We start from the raw sequence: 15215 nt of genomic DNA, 5'->3' as shown, positions 1-15215 counted from the left end.
TAAAAGTTTTTTTTTAATATATATTTTTTAGTTGTAGATAGATACAATATCTTTATCACATTTAAAAAACTTTATTCTTCTTTTAATTATTTTTATGTAGTTCCGATGTTTGAACAGTGCCTCAGACATGCTAGGCAAGTGCTCTACCACTGAGCTACAGCCCCAGCCCCTGCTTCACACTTTTGAATTCACCTAGGCACAATAATACCTGGTGGGAACTTATCATTGGCTGAATTATGGCACAGCTCAAACTGAATCTATGCTACTTTTGCCAAATTCAAATACAGGAGGTTGGTTTTAGGTATGCATATCATCAAATGGTAAAAGTAGGCATTTTTGAGTCCTTATAACTGCAAACATTTAAGCAGGCATTTGTCAGTAAAGAAACCCCATGACTTTTCATGGTGATGTCACTTGCAGGTGTCCTGGCTCCCCCAGAAAGCTACTCCGTTTCTTTTAAAGAAAACAGGAAGGGCACTAAGACTTAATAAGTGCCCTTTAGGTACACAGTGTTCACTGCGCTGGGCATGTGGTATGAAATGAGCAATGAAAGCTTACTCGCCCTTTCAGAGCCAACTCCCTAGAGGGGCTGTTACAGGCTTGACCTACACACGGTCCCAGTCACTGGGAACAATTTACTCCCTTTCTTTAAACCACAAATGTTTATCAGTATGTCTTCCCCACTAGTCTTAGTGCAATCCGAAGGATGGGGGCTGTTACATACACTTTTTTTTTTTTTAATGCTGGAATGGAACCCAGGGCACTGTATGTGCTAAGCACACATTTTACCACTGAGCTACATCCCCAGCCTCATACACGTTTAAAAAAAATTTTTTTAAGTTGTTGATGGACATTTATTTCATTTATTTTATTTATTTATATGTGGTGCTGAGGATCGAACCCAGTGCCTCACACATGCTAAGCAAGTGCTCTACCACTGAGCCACAACCCCAGCCCTCATACACATTTTTTTTAAATATCATAGCCTGGGGCCCAGGATGTGGCTCAAGCGGTAACGCATTCGCCTGGCATGCGTGGGGCGCTGGGTTCGATCCTCAGCACCACATAAAAATAAAATAAAGATGTTGTGTCCACCGAAAACTAAAAAATAAATATTAAAAAATTCTCTCTCTCTCTTTAAAAAAAAAAAGCAGAGGGGGAAGCGGTGCCCTTCTGAGTTAAAAACAACTTTAATAAATAAATAAATAAATATCATAGCCTTAGTATCATTCCAGCACATAACAGGTATTTAAGATAAAACTATACCGTACCAGACTTCTTTGTGTGCTGTTCCTCGACAAATTTTTTCTGCTCCTTCTGAAAATCTCCTATAATTGTCTGTTAAAAAGAATACATAAAGAATCAAATTACATTTCTTTCTTTCTTTCTTTTTGGTACTAGGGATTGAACCCAGAGGATCTTTACCACTGAGCCACAACCCAGCCCCTTTTTATTTTGAGAAAGGATCTCACTAGGGCATCTAAATTCCTGAGGTTGGCCTTGAACTTGCTATCCTCTTGCCTCAGCCTCCTGAATCGCTGGGATTACAGGTGTGCACCACTGCACCCGGCTCAAATTACTTTGAAAAGTTTACTACTAGATAACAATTTACATTCAAGATTTTGAAGTCTAATGGAGATATTTTATCCATTTCCTTTGAATAAAAAGGCTAAAAATGCGATACATCTCCATTTCCTCAACAAGAATGGATCCTTCAGTGTTTTTCAATTTTGAGTATAAAACTTCCTTTATGACACATGATCTTTTCAAATTCAAAAATGAAACCCAGGGCTGGGTGGCTCAGTGATGGAGCTCTTGCTAGCACATATGAGGCACTGGGTTCGATCCTCAGCACCACATATAAATAAACAATAAATAAAGTTATAAAAAGTGAAACCCAATTTTAAACAATAAAGGAAGCTGGGCACAGTGGTGCACACCTGTAATCACAGCAGCTTGGGAGGCTGAGGCAGGAGGATCACGAGTTCAAAGCCAGCCTCAGCAAAAAGCGAGGCACTAAGCAACTCGGTGAGACCCTGTCTCTAAATAAAATACAAAACAGGGCTGGGGATGGGGCTCAGTGGTCGAGTGCCCCCGAGTTCAATTCCTGGGACCAAAACCAAAAACAATAAAGGACATGTTGAATCTCATTATCTAATAGAGTATACACAACAAAAACATCTAATAACATATCTAAGTCTGAACTAATGACCTCTTTAGTTCAAATCATTATCAACATAAATGAAATTCCCTAGGCTTGCACATTAACACTGGAAAAAAATGAACAAACTTTCTCCTTAAGAGTCTTAACAGAGTTGTTCCTAATGGGCTTGGACTTTAAAAAACTTAACCAAATTACACAAAGATATAAATAGACCCTGAGATAGCCATAGTTTATAACTAAACTCACAACATGAAAAGTTTACTTATATAATTCAACAGTATAAAGGCATTTCAACTATATTAAAATAAAAACCAAAGCTATTTATAACCAAAGTAATTAATATCTCAGTCACTTACTGTACAGGGAGAAGGAAAAAAAAACCCAAGAGTCTCAACAATCTAGATTTTTATTAGAATATGATACCCTACTTGCATTTTTAAAAAGTTCCTAAGAGGGGACTGATTGTATTAGCTGTTAATAAATTTCATATACTTCTACTTCCAAAAGATATTTAAGTGTACCTTTTCAATGATGTCATCTATTTTTCCTTCTTCTACAGATCTCTTTATTGTCTGTGCCGTTTCAGCAACTGATTCAGTTATCTTTTTTGTGGCAGCACTTGCGAAATTATATAGATAGTCTGTAAAGGATAAAGAGAATCAATGTTTCATTCCAGTATAATGACTACAGGTGTCCCTCGGTATCTGGGAGAGGGTTTGTTCCAGGACCTGCTTGGATATCAAAATCTGTGGATGCTAAAGTCCCTCATATTGTTATAATTATTATTATTTTGGGTACTGAGGATTGAACCCAGGGGTGCTAATAACTGAGCTACATTCCCAGCCCTTCTCTTACATTTAGAGACAGGGTCTCACTGAATTGCTTAGGGCCTTGCCAAGTTGCTGAATTGAACTTACAATCCTCCTGCCTCAGGCTCCTGAGCTGCTAGGATTACACATCATACATATTTTTTTTTTCTTTCTTGGTGATACTGGGGGTTGAACCCAGGGCCTTGTGCACGCTAGGCAAGCACTCTACCAACTGAGCTATATCCCCAGCTGCTGCTGGAATTATATATAGTTGGGCACCACATGGCATTCACATGATAACTTATGCACATTCTTCTCCCATATAATTCTGTTATATCTCTAGATTACTTATAATACCTAATACAATATAAATGCTATATAAACAGTTGTTATATTGTTTAGGGAATAATGACAAGAAAAGACTATACATGTTTAGTATAGACACAATTTCAAATATTTCAATCCATGGCTGGTTTAACCAACAGATATGGAACCCATGGATATTATGTTTCTCCCTTAAATAGAGATTTTATAAGAGCCAAGTGCAGTGGTGCATGCCTGTAATCCCAGCATCTTGGGAAGCTGAGACAGGAGGATCACAAGTTTGAGGCCAGCACTAGAAACTTAGTGAGAACCTAAGCAACTTAGCAATACCCTGTTCTCAACATAAAAAATAAGATGGGGGCTGGGGATATAGCTTAGTTGGTAAAGTGCTTGCCTCACATGCACAAGGCCTTGGGTTCAATCCCCAGTACAACACATACACACATAAAAAAGAGATAGGGATATAGCTCAATTGTAAAGCACCCTGGGTTCCACCCTCAGTACAAAAAGAAAAAAAAAAAGTAGATGCCCCTGAGATGTGTTCCGTTGGCATATTTTGGGGATGGGGACAACAATATCTATAATTCTCTACTGATAACTTGGTGAATGTCTTCTTAGCTAAAGGCCTATCCTAAGCCCCATTAGGGCAGGGATTGAGGCTGTCTGATTCACTACTATATCCCCACTGGGTGACCAGTAAGTACTTGTTGAATGGATGGACCTAATTAATGCTGAATTTTAGAAAGAACATCATTTCTTTAGTTATAACTATTCACTCCTTTGGTTACAAATAGTTTAATGTGCAATGTGGTATGATAAAATGTATAAACAAACAGTCATGCTATTATGTAAAGCTATTCTTTGCAGATAAAGAAACAAAGTTTTGAAAGAAGAGTATTCCTTTTATGGTTTTCTCATAGCTGGGTGAGGTGGTGCATTCCTGTAATCCCAGCAATTTTGGAGGCTGAAGGACGATTGCAAATTCAAGGTCGGCTTCAGCAATTTAGCCAGACCCTGTCTCAAAATAAAAAAGCTGGGGTTGTAGCTCAGTGGTAAAGCACCCCTGGATCCAATCCGTAGTATCAAAAATTTTTTTTTTTCCTTCAGAAATCCATTTTGAATTTAAACTGTCATTTTAATCTAAGGGAGAAATTTTAAAAATACCTTTATTTTATTTGTTTATATGTGGTGCTGAGGATTGAACCCAGGGCCTTGCGCGTGCTAGGCAAGTGCTCTACTGCTGAGCCACAACCCCAGCCCCTAAGGGAGAAATTTCATTGAAAAAGTGGTCTTTTAGCATAATAATCTCAATTCTTACATTTTAGTGACTACCTGGGCATTTTACTGATCACACCGAGGCTTGAAAAAGCATAATTCTCACCTTCTAGGAATTTATTAGCCTAAATAAATAAAGGAATCAAAGACAACAAGAGTATTCATTCAACTGGGCAGGCCCAAGACCGCTATCTTTGGAATGGCCTGTGTGTGTGTGTGTGTGTTTCTAGGGATCAAATCCAGCACCTTGCATGTGTTAGGTAAGTGCTCACTCTACCACTGAGTTATACCTCACCCCCTAAAAGGCCTGCTTTCAAGATTGGCTATTGGCTAGTGTTTGGCAACTTGGATTTCAGTAGGGTTTCTACCACTCCCCAAACTGTGAGAGTGGCTCACTGAACTGTGTGTGAATATTATGGTTCATAGTCAACACCTGCTTTCCTTCTGGAGTCTGGAATTACAGTACATTGTAGACATAGGGTGCCTGTGTGACCTGCCATCCATAAAAATCCTGGGCACTCATTTTCTAAAGAGCTTCCCTGGTAGAGAACATTTCACATGCATTGTCGCAACTCACTGCTGGACGAATTAAGCATGTCCTGTGACTCCACTGGCTTCCTCTGGACTTTGCCTCATGCACCTTTTCCTTTTGCTAACTTTGCCATCTTCATTGTGATAAATCAGAGCTGTGAGTCCTCCTAACCAATCATTGAACTGAGGTGGTTTTGGGGACTTTGAAGGGCAGAAAATTATTACTTTTACCCACATCTAATTAGAAATTTCTTTTCACTTCTCATATGACAATTTCACCTGTCAATTTTAGGCCTGACATCTCACAAAATGAAAATCATTTCTAAAGCAATGTCCCTAAGATATTTCTTTTTTTGAACTAAAACCCCCAATTCTAAAGGATATTGTGCATAAGCCATGGGATTCAAGCTCATGACCATTTGTACTGTGTATCTGACTCTGTCATCAAAACTGCGGTCACTGGAACTCAATTAGATAGTCTACTTCTACATGAAAGCAGACACATTACTTTTCCTATGTACACACTAATTTTTGGAGTCTTCTTAGTTTCTAAGTCAGGCATCTGGAACTTGAGATGGATTTTCTCTATAGGGAAAAAAAGGGAGGATGCCTTTATTCACAAAGTCCCACTGCAGTAGCAATCCTCAAAAGAGCAATTAGAAGAGGTGGCCAGACCTCTATTCCTGGGCACAGGCTGATCTTATAGGGACTATGCTGAAAAAGCCATAACTTGAAAATATTGGCTACCTTCCCAAGAGTATAAACTGTGTGAATGGGCTGAAGTTGTGGCTCAGTGATAGAGGGTTGCCTAGCATGTGTGAGGAACTGGGTTTGATTCTCAGCACCACATATAAATAAATAAATAAAATATAGGTCCATCAACAACTAAAAAAAAAAAAAAAATTAAAAAGCTGTGTGAATGACTCAGATTCTTAAAACTCCCAGAAATACAGGGTATTTTTTTGTTGTTTTGCTTTTATTTAAGAGTCCAGATAATGCTCTGATTTGGTTGACTAACAAACACCAACCGATCTGTAGTAAATAGAAGTTACTTTGGGGCATGGTGCCTTTAAGGGGAAAGGAGAATTTTTTTTTTTTGTATCAGGGATTGAACCCAGGGGCACTTAATCACTGAGCCACATCCTCAGCCCTTTTTATATTTTGTTTAGAGAGAGGGTCTCACTAAGTTGCTTAGGGCCTTGCTAAGTTGCTGAGGCTGGCTCTGAACTCAAGACTCTCCTGCCTCAGCATCCCAAGTCACTGGGTTTACAGGTGTGTGCTACCAGCTGAAAGGAGGAATTCTTGAGTTCCTGTACTGTTCCCTCTTTGAAGACAGTGACCACAGGACATCATAAACTTATGGGGGTGGGAAAGATCCAAGGATCAGGTTTGGTTTTGGGTGAGAGAGAGGAATGTAGCCTGGATGTCCACCATTGGTAACTGGTGAAAGGCCTAAATTCATAAATAGATCACTATCAACAGAAAGCACCTAAGGTCCAGTTGAGGCAGGCACTCAACAAAGGTGTGCAGAACAAAGGAGGTTCCTAGGAGAATCCATGTAGATTTCAAAAAATTAAAGAAACCAATCTACTCACGGGGAATTAGGCTCAGAGATGTTTAATTTCAGTTTTCAAACTATCTGATCATCTGTCTTATTTCTCTCAAAGTTTGTGTATATACCTGACCCTTTACACAGTCCTAGAACCACATAAATTTTAGAAGCAAGAGCTTTCATTTATTCTGAAACTTTCAAATTACAAACAATGTGTGAGTGGGCAGGAACTTCCGTCTAACCCCAGTCTCCTCAAATATCAAAAGAGAACCTGGTGAGGAAAGAAAGATGGCAACATTAGCTCCAAAGTAGTCAACCCTATCAAAACTACATTTTTTCCTCTTTGTGATGCTGGCGATTGACCTCATAACCCATGATGTCATAAATGCTAGGCATGTGCTCCACCCTAAGCCACACCCCCAGCCATCCAGAAGACATTTATTAAAAACTGTTCAGAGGTCTTTATTACTAAATTGAAATATAAGATTTCAAATCAACAGTAAAGCCCTAAGTTTTAAGAAACCAACTTTGATTCTCTCCTTATGACATGAAAATGGTTCTATTTAATCATGTAAATACCTACACGTTATAGTTCACAGTTCATAACTTTATCCCACTTTCATCTATCTCAACCACCTAATAGACCCTCTCTGCTTTAGCTAGGCCTATGTTTCTTGAAGGTTTCTTCAGAATCAGAATCACTACAGCATGCATTTATATTTTTCATGCGTATTGTACTGCCTGTGCCCCCATAACTAAACTGTAAATTCAAAACAGAGAGGTGGCACATGCCTGTAATCCCAGCAGCTCAAGAGGCTGACAGGAGGATTGCTAGTTCAAAGCCAGCCTCAGCATTTTATCGAGGTGCTCAGCAACTCAGAGAGACTCTGTCTCTAAATAAAATACAATATAGGGTTGGGGATATGGGTCAGTGGTCAAGTGCCCCCAAGTTCAATCCCCAATACCGCCCTCTAAAAAAAAAAGCACCACTTTGAAATTAGACAGATTAAAATACCACCTCTACCATTTACTATCAGCATAACTTCAATCCAGTAGCTCAGGCTTGTTCCCCCAAATCACGAGGATGTTAAACCCATTTTGTCCCACCATCCCAGATGTGGATCACCTGTAAAAACTTAAATTGAGAAACAAACATATCACTTATGGTAACTTCAAAATAGTATTTGAACATCTGTGTTCAAAGAATTGAAAACTGGGGACTTAACGGGTTAACAGATGAAATGAGACATGGTTCATAAAACATCTAAGTAATTTGACAATTGACCGCTCTTTTTCCACATCAAGAAAAAGGTCCTCTTGCACTCAAGATGACCAACCAGGACTGAGGAATTCAGGAACTATCTATTTACTTGAGATAACACGTTCTACCCTAAGGGCAGAAAAGCATTTTTTCCAAGACTTCAGCCCACTGTGGGGTGAATGGGTAAAGGTGAAACGTGACCTGTTGAACAAAGCAGATTATTTGTAAAACCTGAAGACAAATGGGACCAGACCCACTGTGGCCCTGCTGCCAATGATTTAAAAACTTTGCAGAGGGGCTGGGGTTGTGGCTCACTGGTAGAGCACTTGCCTTGAATGTGTGAGGCAATGGATTCCATTCTCAGCACCATATATAAATAAAAAGTAAAGGTTTGTCAACAACTAAAATGAATAAAATAAATAAAATTAAAAAAGAAAACTTTGCAGAGAGCTGGGGTTGCAGCTCAGTGGTAGAGTGCTTGCCTAGCTTGCACAAGGACAGATCTATGTTCGATGCCAAGCACAGCCAAAAAAAAAAAAAAAAAAAAAACCTACAACAAACAACAACAACAACAACAAAAAACTAAGTAAAAGAAAAGTGTGATTAAAAAAAAAAAATTTCAGGATGGCATGTCACCAGGAACTTCAGGGACAGGATTTGACTGCTAGACGAAACTTTGGCTTTGCTCAGATTCTCACCAATCTCTCATCTCTAGAGGACTGATCCGCAAGTCCACCTTCCTCCCAGGCCCCCGCTCCTGCCAGCCAGCCTGGCTCGCAATCCAGGGACACCCCCCACCCCCTTTCAATCCCGGATCGCGAGAGACTCACTGCTGAGGCCTCTGGCCTGGTGGAGGAACTCTTGGTCCTCCGTAGAGTGCTGCTCTTCCTCGGTGGACTCTGCCACCGTCTCCGAGGGCTGCTCAGGTGGACTGTCTCCCGCTGACTGCCCGTCTCCTTGGGATGGCTCGTCCACCGCCGCCGGCTGCTGAAAGCCAAACCAACTACTCAGCCCTCGGAACATCCCGCCCGCCGGGCCGCCGCCGCAGTCCGGATCCCCCTAGACCCCTGTGGGAACTGCCTAGTAGCTACTCGACTCTGCGAGACTCGGTGGGAAATGGCCGGAAGTAGCAGAGACGCTGGTGCCGCCCATCTACCATCTACCCCCTTCTGTGACGACGCTACCGGTGGACGCGCATGCCTCATTTCCGTCCAAAGGCTCCACCCCGCCCCCTCCGCAGCGATTGTGACAGATTGGTTGGTTGCAAGCGTGGAAAAAGGACAAAGGGCTTTCCCCAGAAGCTCAGCCCCACTCCGCCCCTTTCCCTCCTTCCCAGATTTGTAGGTGATTTACCTGAGTGTTTGGACAGCTTTTTTGTCACATTCATACCTAGTTTCATTTTATGATTGCCTCTAAGAGCTGGGCTGGTGACATAGCCTCACTTTTTAGGTCCAGCTAGACCTGCCCCCCCCCACCCCCGAGCGCGGAAATTAACCTCCACTGAGCCCAAGTCAAAACTAACCCAAGGCTGCGGCTGCTGCTGCTGCTTCTTTTTTAGCTTTTCAAAGATTTTTTTATTTTATTTTTTCTAAGCAGTCATACGTGGTAGTAGAATGTATTTTCACATATTATACATATATGGAGTATAACTTCTCATTCTTTTGATGGTACATGATGTACCACGCATTGGTCGCATGGCAAATGGGAATAAAAGATAGTAGAATGAATTGGGGCATTACTATGCTAACCCAAGTCTTCTAAATCCAATTTACAGGTGAAGTGGCGCCCCCTTTCTCCACAGAAAAGTCTTAACTGGGCTTCTCCAGAAATCTGCACCATGGCTGATTTTAGGACTGCCAGCAAGAGTCTCTGCAAAAGAGTTTAATGTAGATAAACTTCCTATTTTCCTGTAGCCCTGTTTTATTTGGCCACTGGCCAAGAAGATACCAGCACTCCAGGTGCTGGACACCCCTTACTAGTTTTCACAAACGTATCTAGTATAGTACTTTGTAGAACTGTGCAAACAAGGCCTCTGGCCTTGAGCTGGGCTTCACAGAGATGTCTACATTTTTAAGATAAGTTAGCAATTGGACTCCATGGTAACAGCTGGCAGGGGGAGGAAAGAAAGGAAGAAGAAGCTCTCCCCTTCCCAGGTGTTGTCCTTGAAGGGTTAACTTGCTCAAAACAGTGAAAGAGAAAGCTGCTGCTTCTGCAGACTGTGAACTTGAGCCCCTCCCTTTACATGCTGGGTATAAAACTACCTGAACTCGGGGTTCAGGGGATTAATTGATTACAGCAAAAGCTATGCCCTCTGAACCTGGCTGCAGCCAAATAAAACTGTTCCTGCTGTCTTTGGTGCCTTGCCTCGTTTGTCCCTAGAACACAGGGAGAAAAGAGGCTACTTGTGCATTTTATTAGGATCCTAATTCAGCAGAAACTTTGAAAAAAATTATGATGCTTATAATTGGAAATTTGGACACTGAATAATTGTGAAATTAAGGAATTGTGAAAATTTGAAAAGTTTTAGTGGAGCACACCTGTAATCCCATCTACTCCAGAGGCTGGGGGAGGATGACAAATTCAAGGCCAGCCCCTCTACAACTTGGAGAGGTCCTCAGCAACTTAGACCCTGTCTTTTTTTTTAAATTTTATTTATTTATTTTTATGTGGTGCTGAGGATCGAACCCAGCGCCTTATAAGTGCAAGGCGAGCGCTCTACCGCTGAGCCACAACCGCAGCCCCATAGACCCTGTCTTAAAATAAAAAATAAAAGGACCAAGATGTGTTAAATGCCCCTAAGTTCAATCCCCAGTACAAAAAAAAAAAAGTGGTGATGGTATTATATATGTATGTTCTTAAAGTTTTATATTTTAAATATAAATTGTACTGTACTGAGGAATTGACCAAAGAAATGATACCATGTATGGAATTTGCTTCAAATTAATACAAGATGGGGGTAAATTGGGGGCAAATGGACAGGTAATAGATTAGACAACTCTGGCCATGTGTTGGTAATTATTGACGCTGGATGATTATGTCTATTACATATATACATATATATATATATATATATATATATATATATATATATACACACACACACACATACACACACAAACAACTCCAGCAATCTATTCTGGATGGTTGCCAATGATTCCAAACTGAACTATATTTACATTTTATTCAGGTTCAGGACTTTATCTTAACAAGCCTGACCTGTTTTTTTCCCCGTCTCAGCTTTACTGACATGTTTAAAAGTGTATAATTCAATGGTAAATGTGTGTATGTGTATATGTATATGTGTGTGTGTGTGTGTATGGCTTTTTTTGGGGGGGTACAGGGGATTGAACCCAGGGGCACTTAACCACTGAGCCACACCCTAGCCTTTTTGTATTTCTTGTTGAGAAGGTCTCACTGAGTCACGTAGTGCCTGGATAAATTGCTGAGGCAGGCTCTGAATTCACGATCCTCTTGCCTCAGTCTCCCAAGCAGCTGGGAATACAGGTGTGCCCCCCACGCCGGCTTCTTTTTTTAAAAAAATCAGATTGAGGGTCCAGTACAATGTCATGTGGGTAGTAGTCCATGAATAGACACCTACTGAATGAGGACACATCTTTATCATGTACAATTCAGTCAATCTGCCCCCCCCATTTTTTTCCATCACTGGGAATTGAACCCAGGGGCACTCTGTCATTGAGCTACATCCCCAGCCCAGGCCTCGAGAGTCTCTGGTATTACAGGTGAGTGCCATTGTACCTGATCAATCTGCTCTTTCTTTTTTTTCACCCTAACCAAGGGTTTTACCACTGAGCCACATCCCCAGCCCCTCAATATGCACTCTTATCAAAAAATTTTTTTTTCTGTTTATGTTTTTCATGAGCAGATGCTCATGAACTGTGCCCTGTGCCCAGGTCATAGTTAAATTTCCAAACTCCAGATGCAATATTTACCATAATAGCCCCCTTCCTTTGTATTTGCAAAATATGTTTCATCCACTAGCCTCATAGAATAATAGAATAAGATAACTGGATCAGGTCCTGTATCCCGTGATGAAGAGTCTGGCTGTGGGGCCAGACATTTGATATTGATGCCCCTGGCTTTGCTACTCATATTAACTAATTGTCTTTGGTCAAGACCTTTCCATCACTGGAATTGAACCCAGGGGCACTCTATCATTGAGCTACATCCCCAGCCCGGGCCTCGAGAGTCTCTGGTATTACAGGTGAGTGTAATACCAGAGCCTCGGGTTCCTCATTCCAAAAAGGGTAAACGGAAAGTGAAGTTCTGAAATGTGCAAGGGAACCTTACAAACACCCCAGGTGTAAAGTATTATTATCCACATCAATCCCTTTAAAAGCATCCCTTCCACTCTGCCCTCTGTAAGAAGACTTGTTTCATTAACAAGCTTCTCTGTGCTTCCAGCCTTTTTACAAGGTAATCTTATTTTATTCTCCCCCACTGGGGCAGGATTGGGGGGAGACCTGGGGTCTTCTGCAAGGATACCCTGCTAAGTGATGTCTCTGCTTATTTTCCCAAAAGAACTCAGTATCCCAAGCTCCTCCTGTTTCTTCCATAACACTACTCTTTAATCTGTGGCGGGGAAAGATCTGCTTAGCTTAGAAATTCATTAGCTTTTCAGTATGGAGATTTCTTGGAAAATTGGGAATGGAACCACCATTTGACCCAGCTATCCCACTCCTTCGTCTATACCCAAAGGACTTAAAAACAGCATACTAGACAGGGTCTCACTGAGTTGCTTAGGGCCTTACTTTTTGCTTAGGCTGGCTTTGAACTGGTGATCTTCCTGACTCAGCCTCCCAAGTCACAGGGATTACAGGCATTAGCAACCCTCCCCCGGCACCAGGCAACCTTCTTAGTTGCAGTCATCTGTCAGCTTCGGGGACACTCCCCCACATTCCCCGGAAGTTCCTTGGTCTCGATGGAGTAAGCTCTGTTCACCATCCTTCTGCCCCCTTCCACCATGTTCAAAAAGAGGGCCTCCAGGCACTAGACCCTAGTCCTGGCATCCCCATCTCACTTTTCTATTCTATTTCAGCAGCCATCTCTTTGTTTCATCTTCTGGAATTGCTTTGTGTGTGTGTGTGTAATTTTTTTTTTTTTTTTGTACCAGGGATTGAAACCAGGGGCACTCAATCACTGAGCTCCCCAGCCCTATTTTTTATTTTATTTAGACACAGGATCTCACAAGTTGCTTAGTACCTCGCTAAATTGCTGAGGCTGGCTTTGAACTCCCAATGCTACTGTCTCAGCCTCCTGAGCTGCTGGGATTACAGGCATGTGCCACAGTGCCCAGCCTTTTTATATCTTTTGGTACCAGGGATTGAACCCATGGGCGCTTTACCACTGAGCTACATCCCCAGCCCCATTTATCTATCTATCTATCTATCTATCTATCTATCTATCTATCTCTATCTCTCTCTCTCTATCTATATTTAAAGACAGGGTCTTGCAGTCAGGCGTGGCGGCACACGCCTATAATCCCAGCAGCTCGGGCGACTGAGACTGGAGGATCGTGAGTTCAAAGTGAGCTTCAGCAATTTAGTGAGGCGCTAAGCAAGTCAGTGAGACCGTCTCTAAATAAAATACAAAATAGGGCTAGGATGTGGCTCAGTGGTTGAGTGCCCCTGACTTCAATTCCCAGTGTGTATGGGGGAGACAGGGTCTTGCTCAAATGCTGAGGCTGGTTTGGAACTTGGGAGCCTCCTGAATTGCTGGGACTACAGGTCTGTGCTACCGCAACTAGCTCCTGAATTGCTTCAGCTTTGAAATCTTTGCCTTCAATATCACACTGCTGCCAACTGGCCAGTCCTCTAGTACTCTCTTTGGGCCTTTCTCTTTCCTTTCTCTCAGCCTATCAGTTCTCTGCTGGTTTCAGTTCCTGTCCTCTAGGACTAGACCGGTCATCCATTACTACAATTGCATCCTTCTAGCACTGTCCACTTCTGCACCTTCCTCTTGCCCTACTGGACTCCACCAGCAAACTCTGGTCTTACCAATCAGATCTTTATCTACTGATAGATATAGATATGTTGCAAAATTATAACTGGACAGCACTACACAATTATTATTCCTGTTGTGCCCTTGCTGGGGATAGAACCCAGGGGCTTGCAAGTAGGTCAGGTCTCTACCACTTAAGTATATGTCAAGTCCTATTTAAAGTTCATTTCTAGACAGGGTCTTGATGAGTTGTTCAGACTAGCCTGGAATTTGATCCTCTTGCCTCAGCCTCCCTACTTCAACCTCCGAGAGTTGCTGGGATTACAGGCATGCACCCCCACCTCGCCCCCCAACTCACAATTATAATGTCTAAACTCCACTAGGTGTAACTTGTCGCGCTAGTGTCTCACACTGGTAATTAAAAATTTTACGACTATCCTGAATCTTTGGTTTACTTCAACTCTTTCTATTCAGTTAGTCTTTCTCCTTCAGAGGTTTGTTTACAGTTTTGTGTTCGCCTAAACAACCTTCCAGGTCCCTTCCTAGTACCAACCATCCTACAAACACTTTTTTAAAAAAAAAGTCACTCTGTAAAGTCTTAGTTGCCCCCCCCCCCGCGTCGTCCCTGATGCGCAGTAGCAAGTATTGTTCTATGGAAATTCACTGCTTCCCATAGATAGATATGTAAACCTCCCACCAGACCTGAGCTCAACTAGGGCAGAAATACCCTTTTGTTTTCCTCCTAAATCTTCTTAGGAGGAAAGAGAATTCCCGCATTCTAGTGATCCACAAACGACTGTGGCGAGTGAAGTTCGCGGGGGACCCGATTGAAGGTCTCGGTTGGCCGGGAAACCAGATCTCGGCGGGAACCGTGGAATTCACTGCACACCCGAAGTGTCTGTGCAAAGTGAGCCACGAGAGGGAGGGAGGAGCAGGCCTGGGCTGAGCGAGGCCTGAGGCCAAGGGCGGCCAGAGCAGGGGGTGTCGGGAGCTGCCTGTGTCCGGAGGAATCACTTTTTAGGCGCTTGTTTTGGACGATCGCACAAAACACGGTTGCAAACCCAAGCTCACTAGCGTGAGTCAGCGAGGCCAGTAGCCAAGCGGAGAGGGGAAGGTGGGCGAGGAGGGCTCCGCGGTGCGGGCGGCAGGAAGGACCCGGTGGCGACTCCGGACAACCCCAGAGGCGGCCCCCTTCTCAGCTCGACAGGTGAGCGCCAGGCTGGCCGCGGGGCGGAGCCCGCACCAGCCTCCCTGCAAGGCGCCAGCACCACTGCGCAGGTAACTCCCCTGCTGGGCCTTCCCCCGACCCCCAGGGCCGCGGCGCCTGGGCCATCCCGAGCC

At 42.7% G+C, this 15215-nt stretch overlaps 2 protein-coding genes, 1 long non-coding RNA gene and 1 other non-coding gene across 8 annotated transcripts in view; 1 reads left to right on the top strand and 3 right to left on the bottom strand.

Moving 5' to 3' along the window:
* Positions 1-9100, bottom strand: part of Syap1 (synapse associated protein 1) — a 32365-nt gene extending 23265 nt beyond the window's left edge. Inside the window, exons 1-3 of the mRNA XM_027927394.2 lie at positions 8747-9100; positions 2686-2804; positions 1272-1338 (exon numbers count right to left, since the gene is read on the bottom strand). Of these exons, the coding sequence (XP_027783195.2) occupies positions 1272-1338; positions 2686-2804; positions 8747-8939 (379 nt within the window). The 5' untranslated portion in view covers positions 8940-9100. The remainder of the gene's footprint in view (positions 1-1271; positions 1339-2685; positions 2805-8746) is intronic.
* Positions 3148-3220, bottom strand: Trnaa-agc (transfer RNA alanine (anticodon AGC)). Its single transcript has one exon. It is a non-coding gene; the product is annotated as a tRNA-Ala (tRNA).
* LOC139703094 (uncharacterized) lies at positions 6705-7666 on the bottom strand. Its single transcript, XR_011705583.1, has 2 exons — positions 7448-7666; positions 6705-6926 (listed from the first exon to the last, which is right to left on the bottom strand). It is a non-coding gene; the product is annotated as an uncharacterized lncRNA (long non-coding RNA).
* A 5728-nt stretch (positions 9101-14828) lies between the features above and the next one.
* Ctps2 (CTP synthase 2) overlaps positions 14829-15215 on the top strand; it is a 100542-nt gene continuing 100155 nt past the window's right edge. For 4 of the 5 annotated variants that reach the window (XM_027927425.2, XM_071606266.1, XM_071606270.1 and 1 more), the window contains exon 1: positions 14829-15152. The gene's annotated coding sequence lies outside the window, so the exon portion shown is untranslated. The remainder of the gene's footprint in view (positions 15153-15215) is intronic. The other variant, XM_071606268.1, reaches the window with a different exon arrangement.

Source organism: Marmota flaviventris, chromosome X (assembly GCF_047511675.1).
Source record: "Marmota flaviventris isolate mMarFla1 chromosome X, mMarFla1.hap1, whole genome shotgun sequence".
Lineage (NCBI taxonomy): Eukaryota > Metazoa > Chordata > Mammalia > Rodentia > Sciuridae > Marmota > Marmota flaviventris.
Note: the sequence above shows the minus strand (reverse complement) of the source record. Positions and strands in the feature narration are given on the sequence as shown.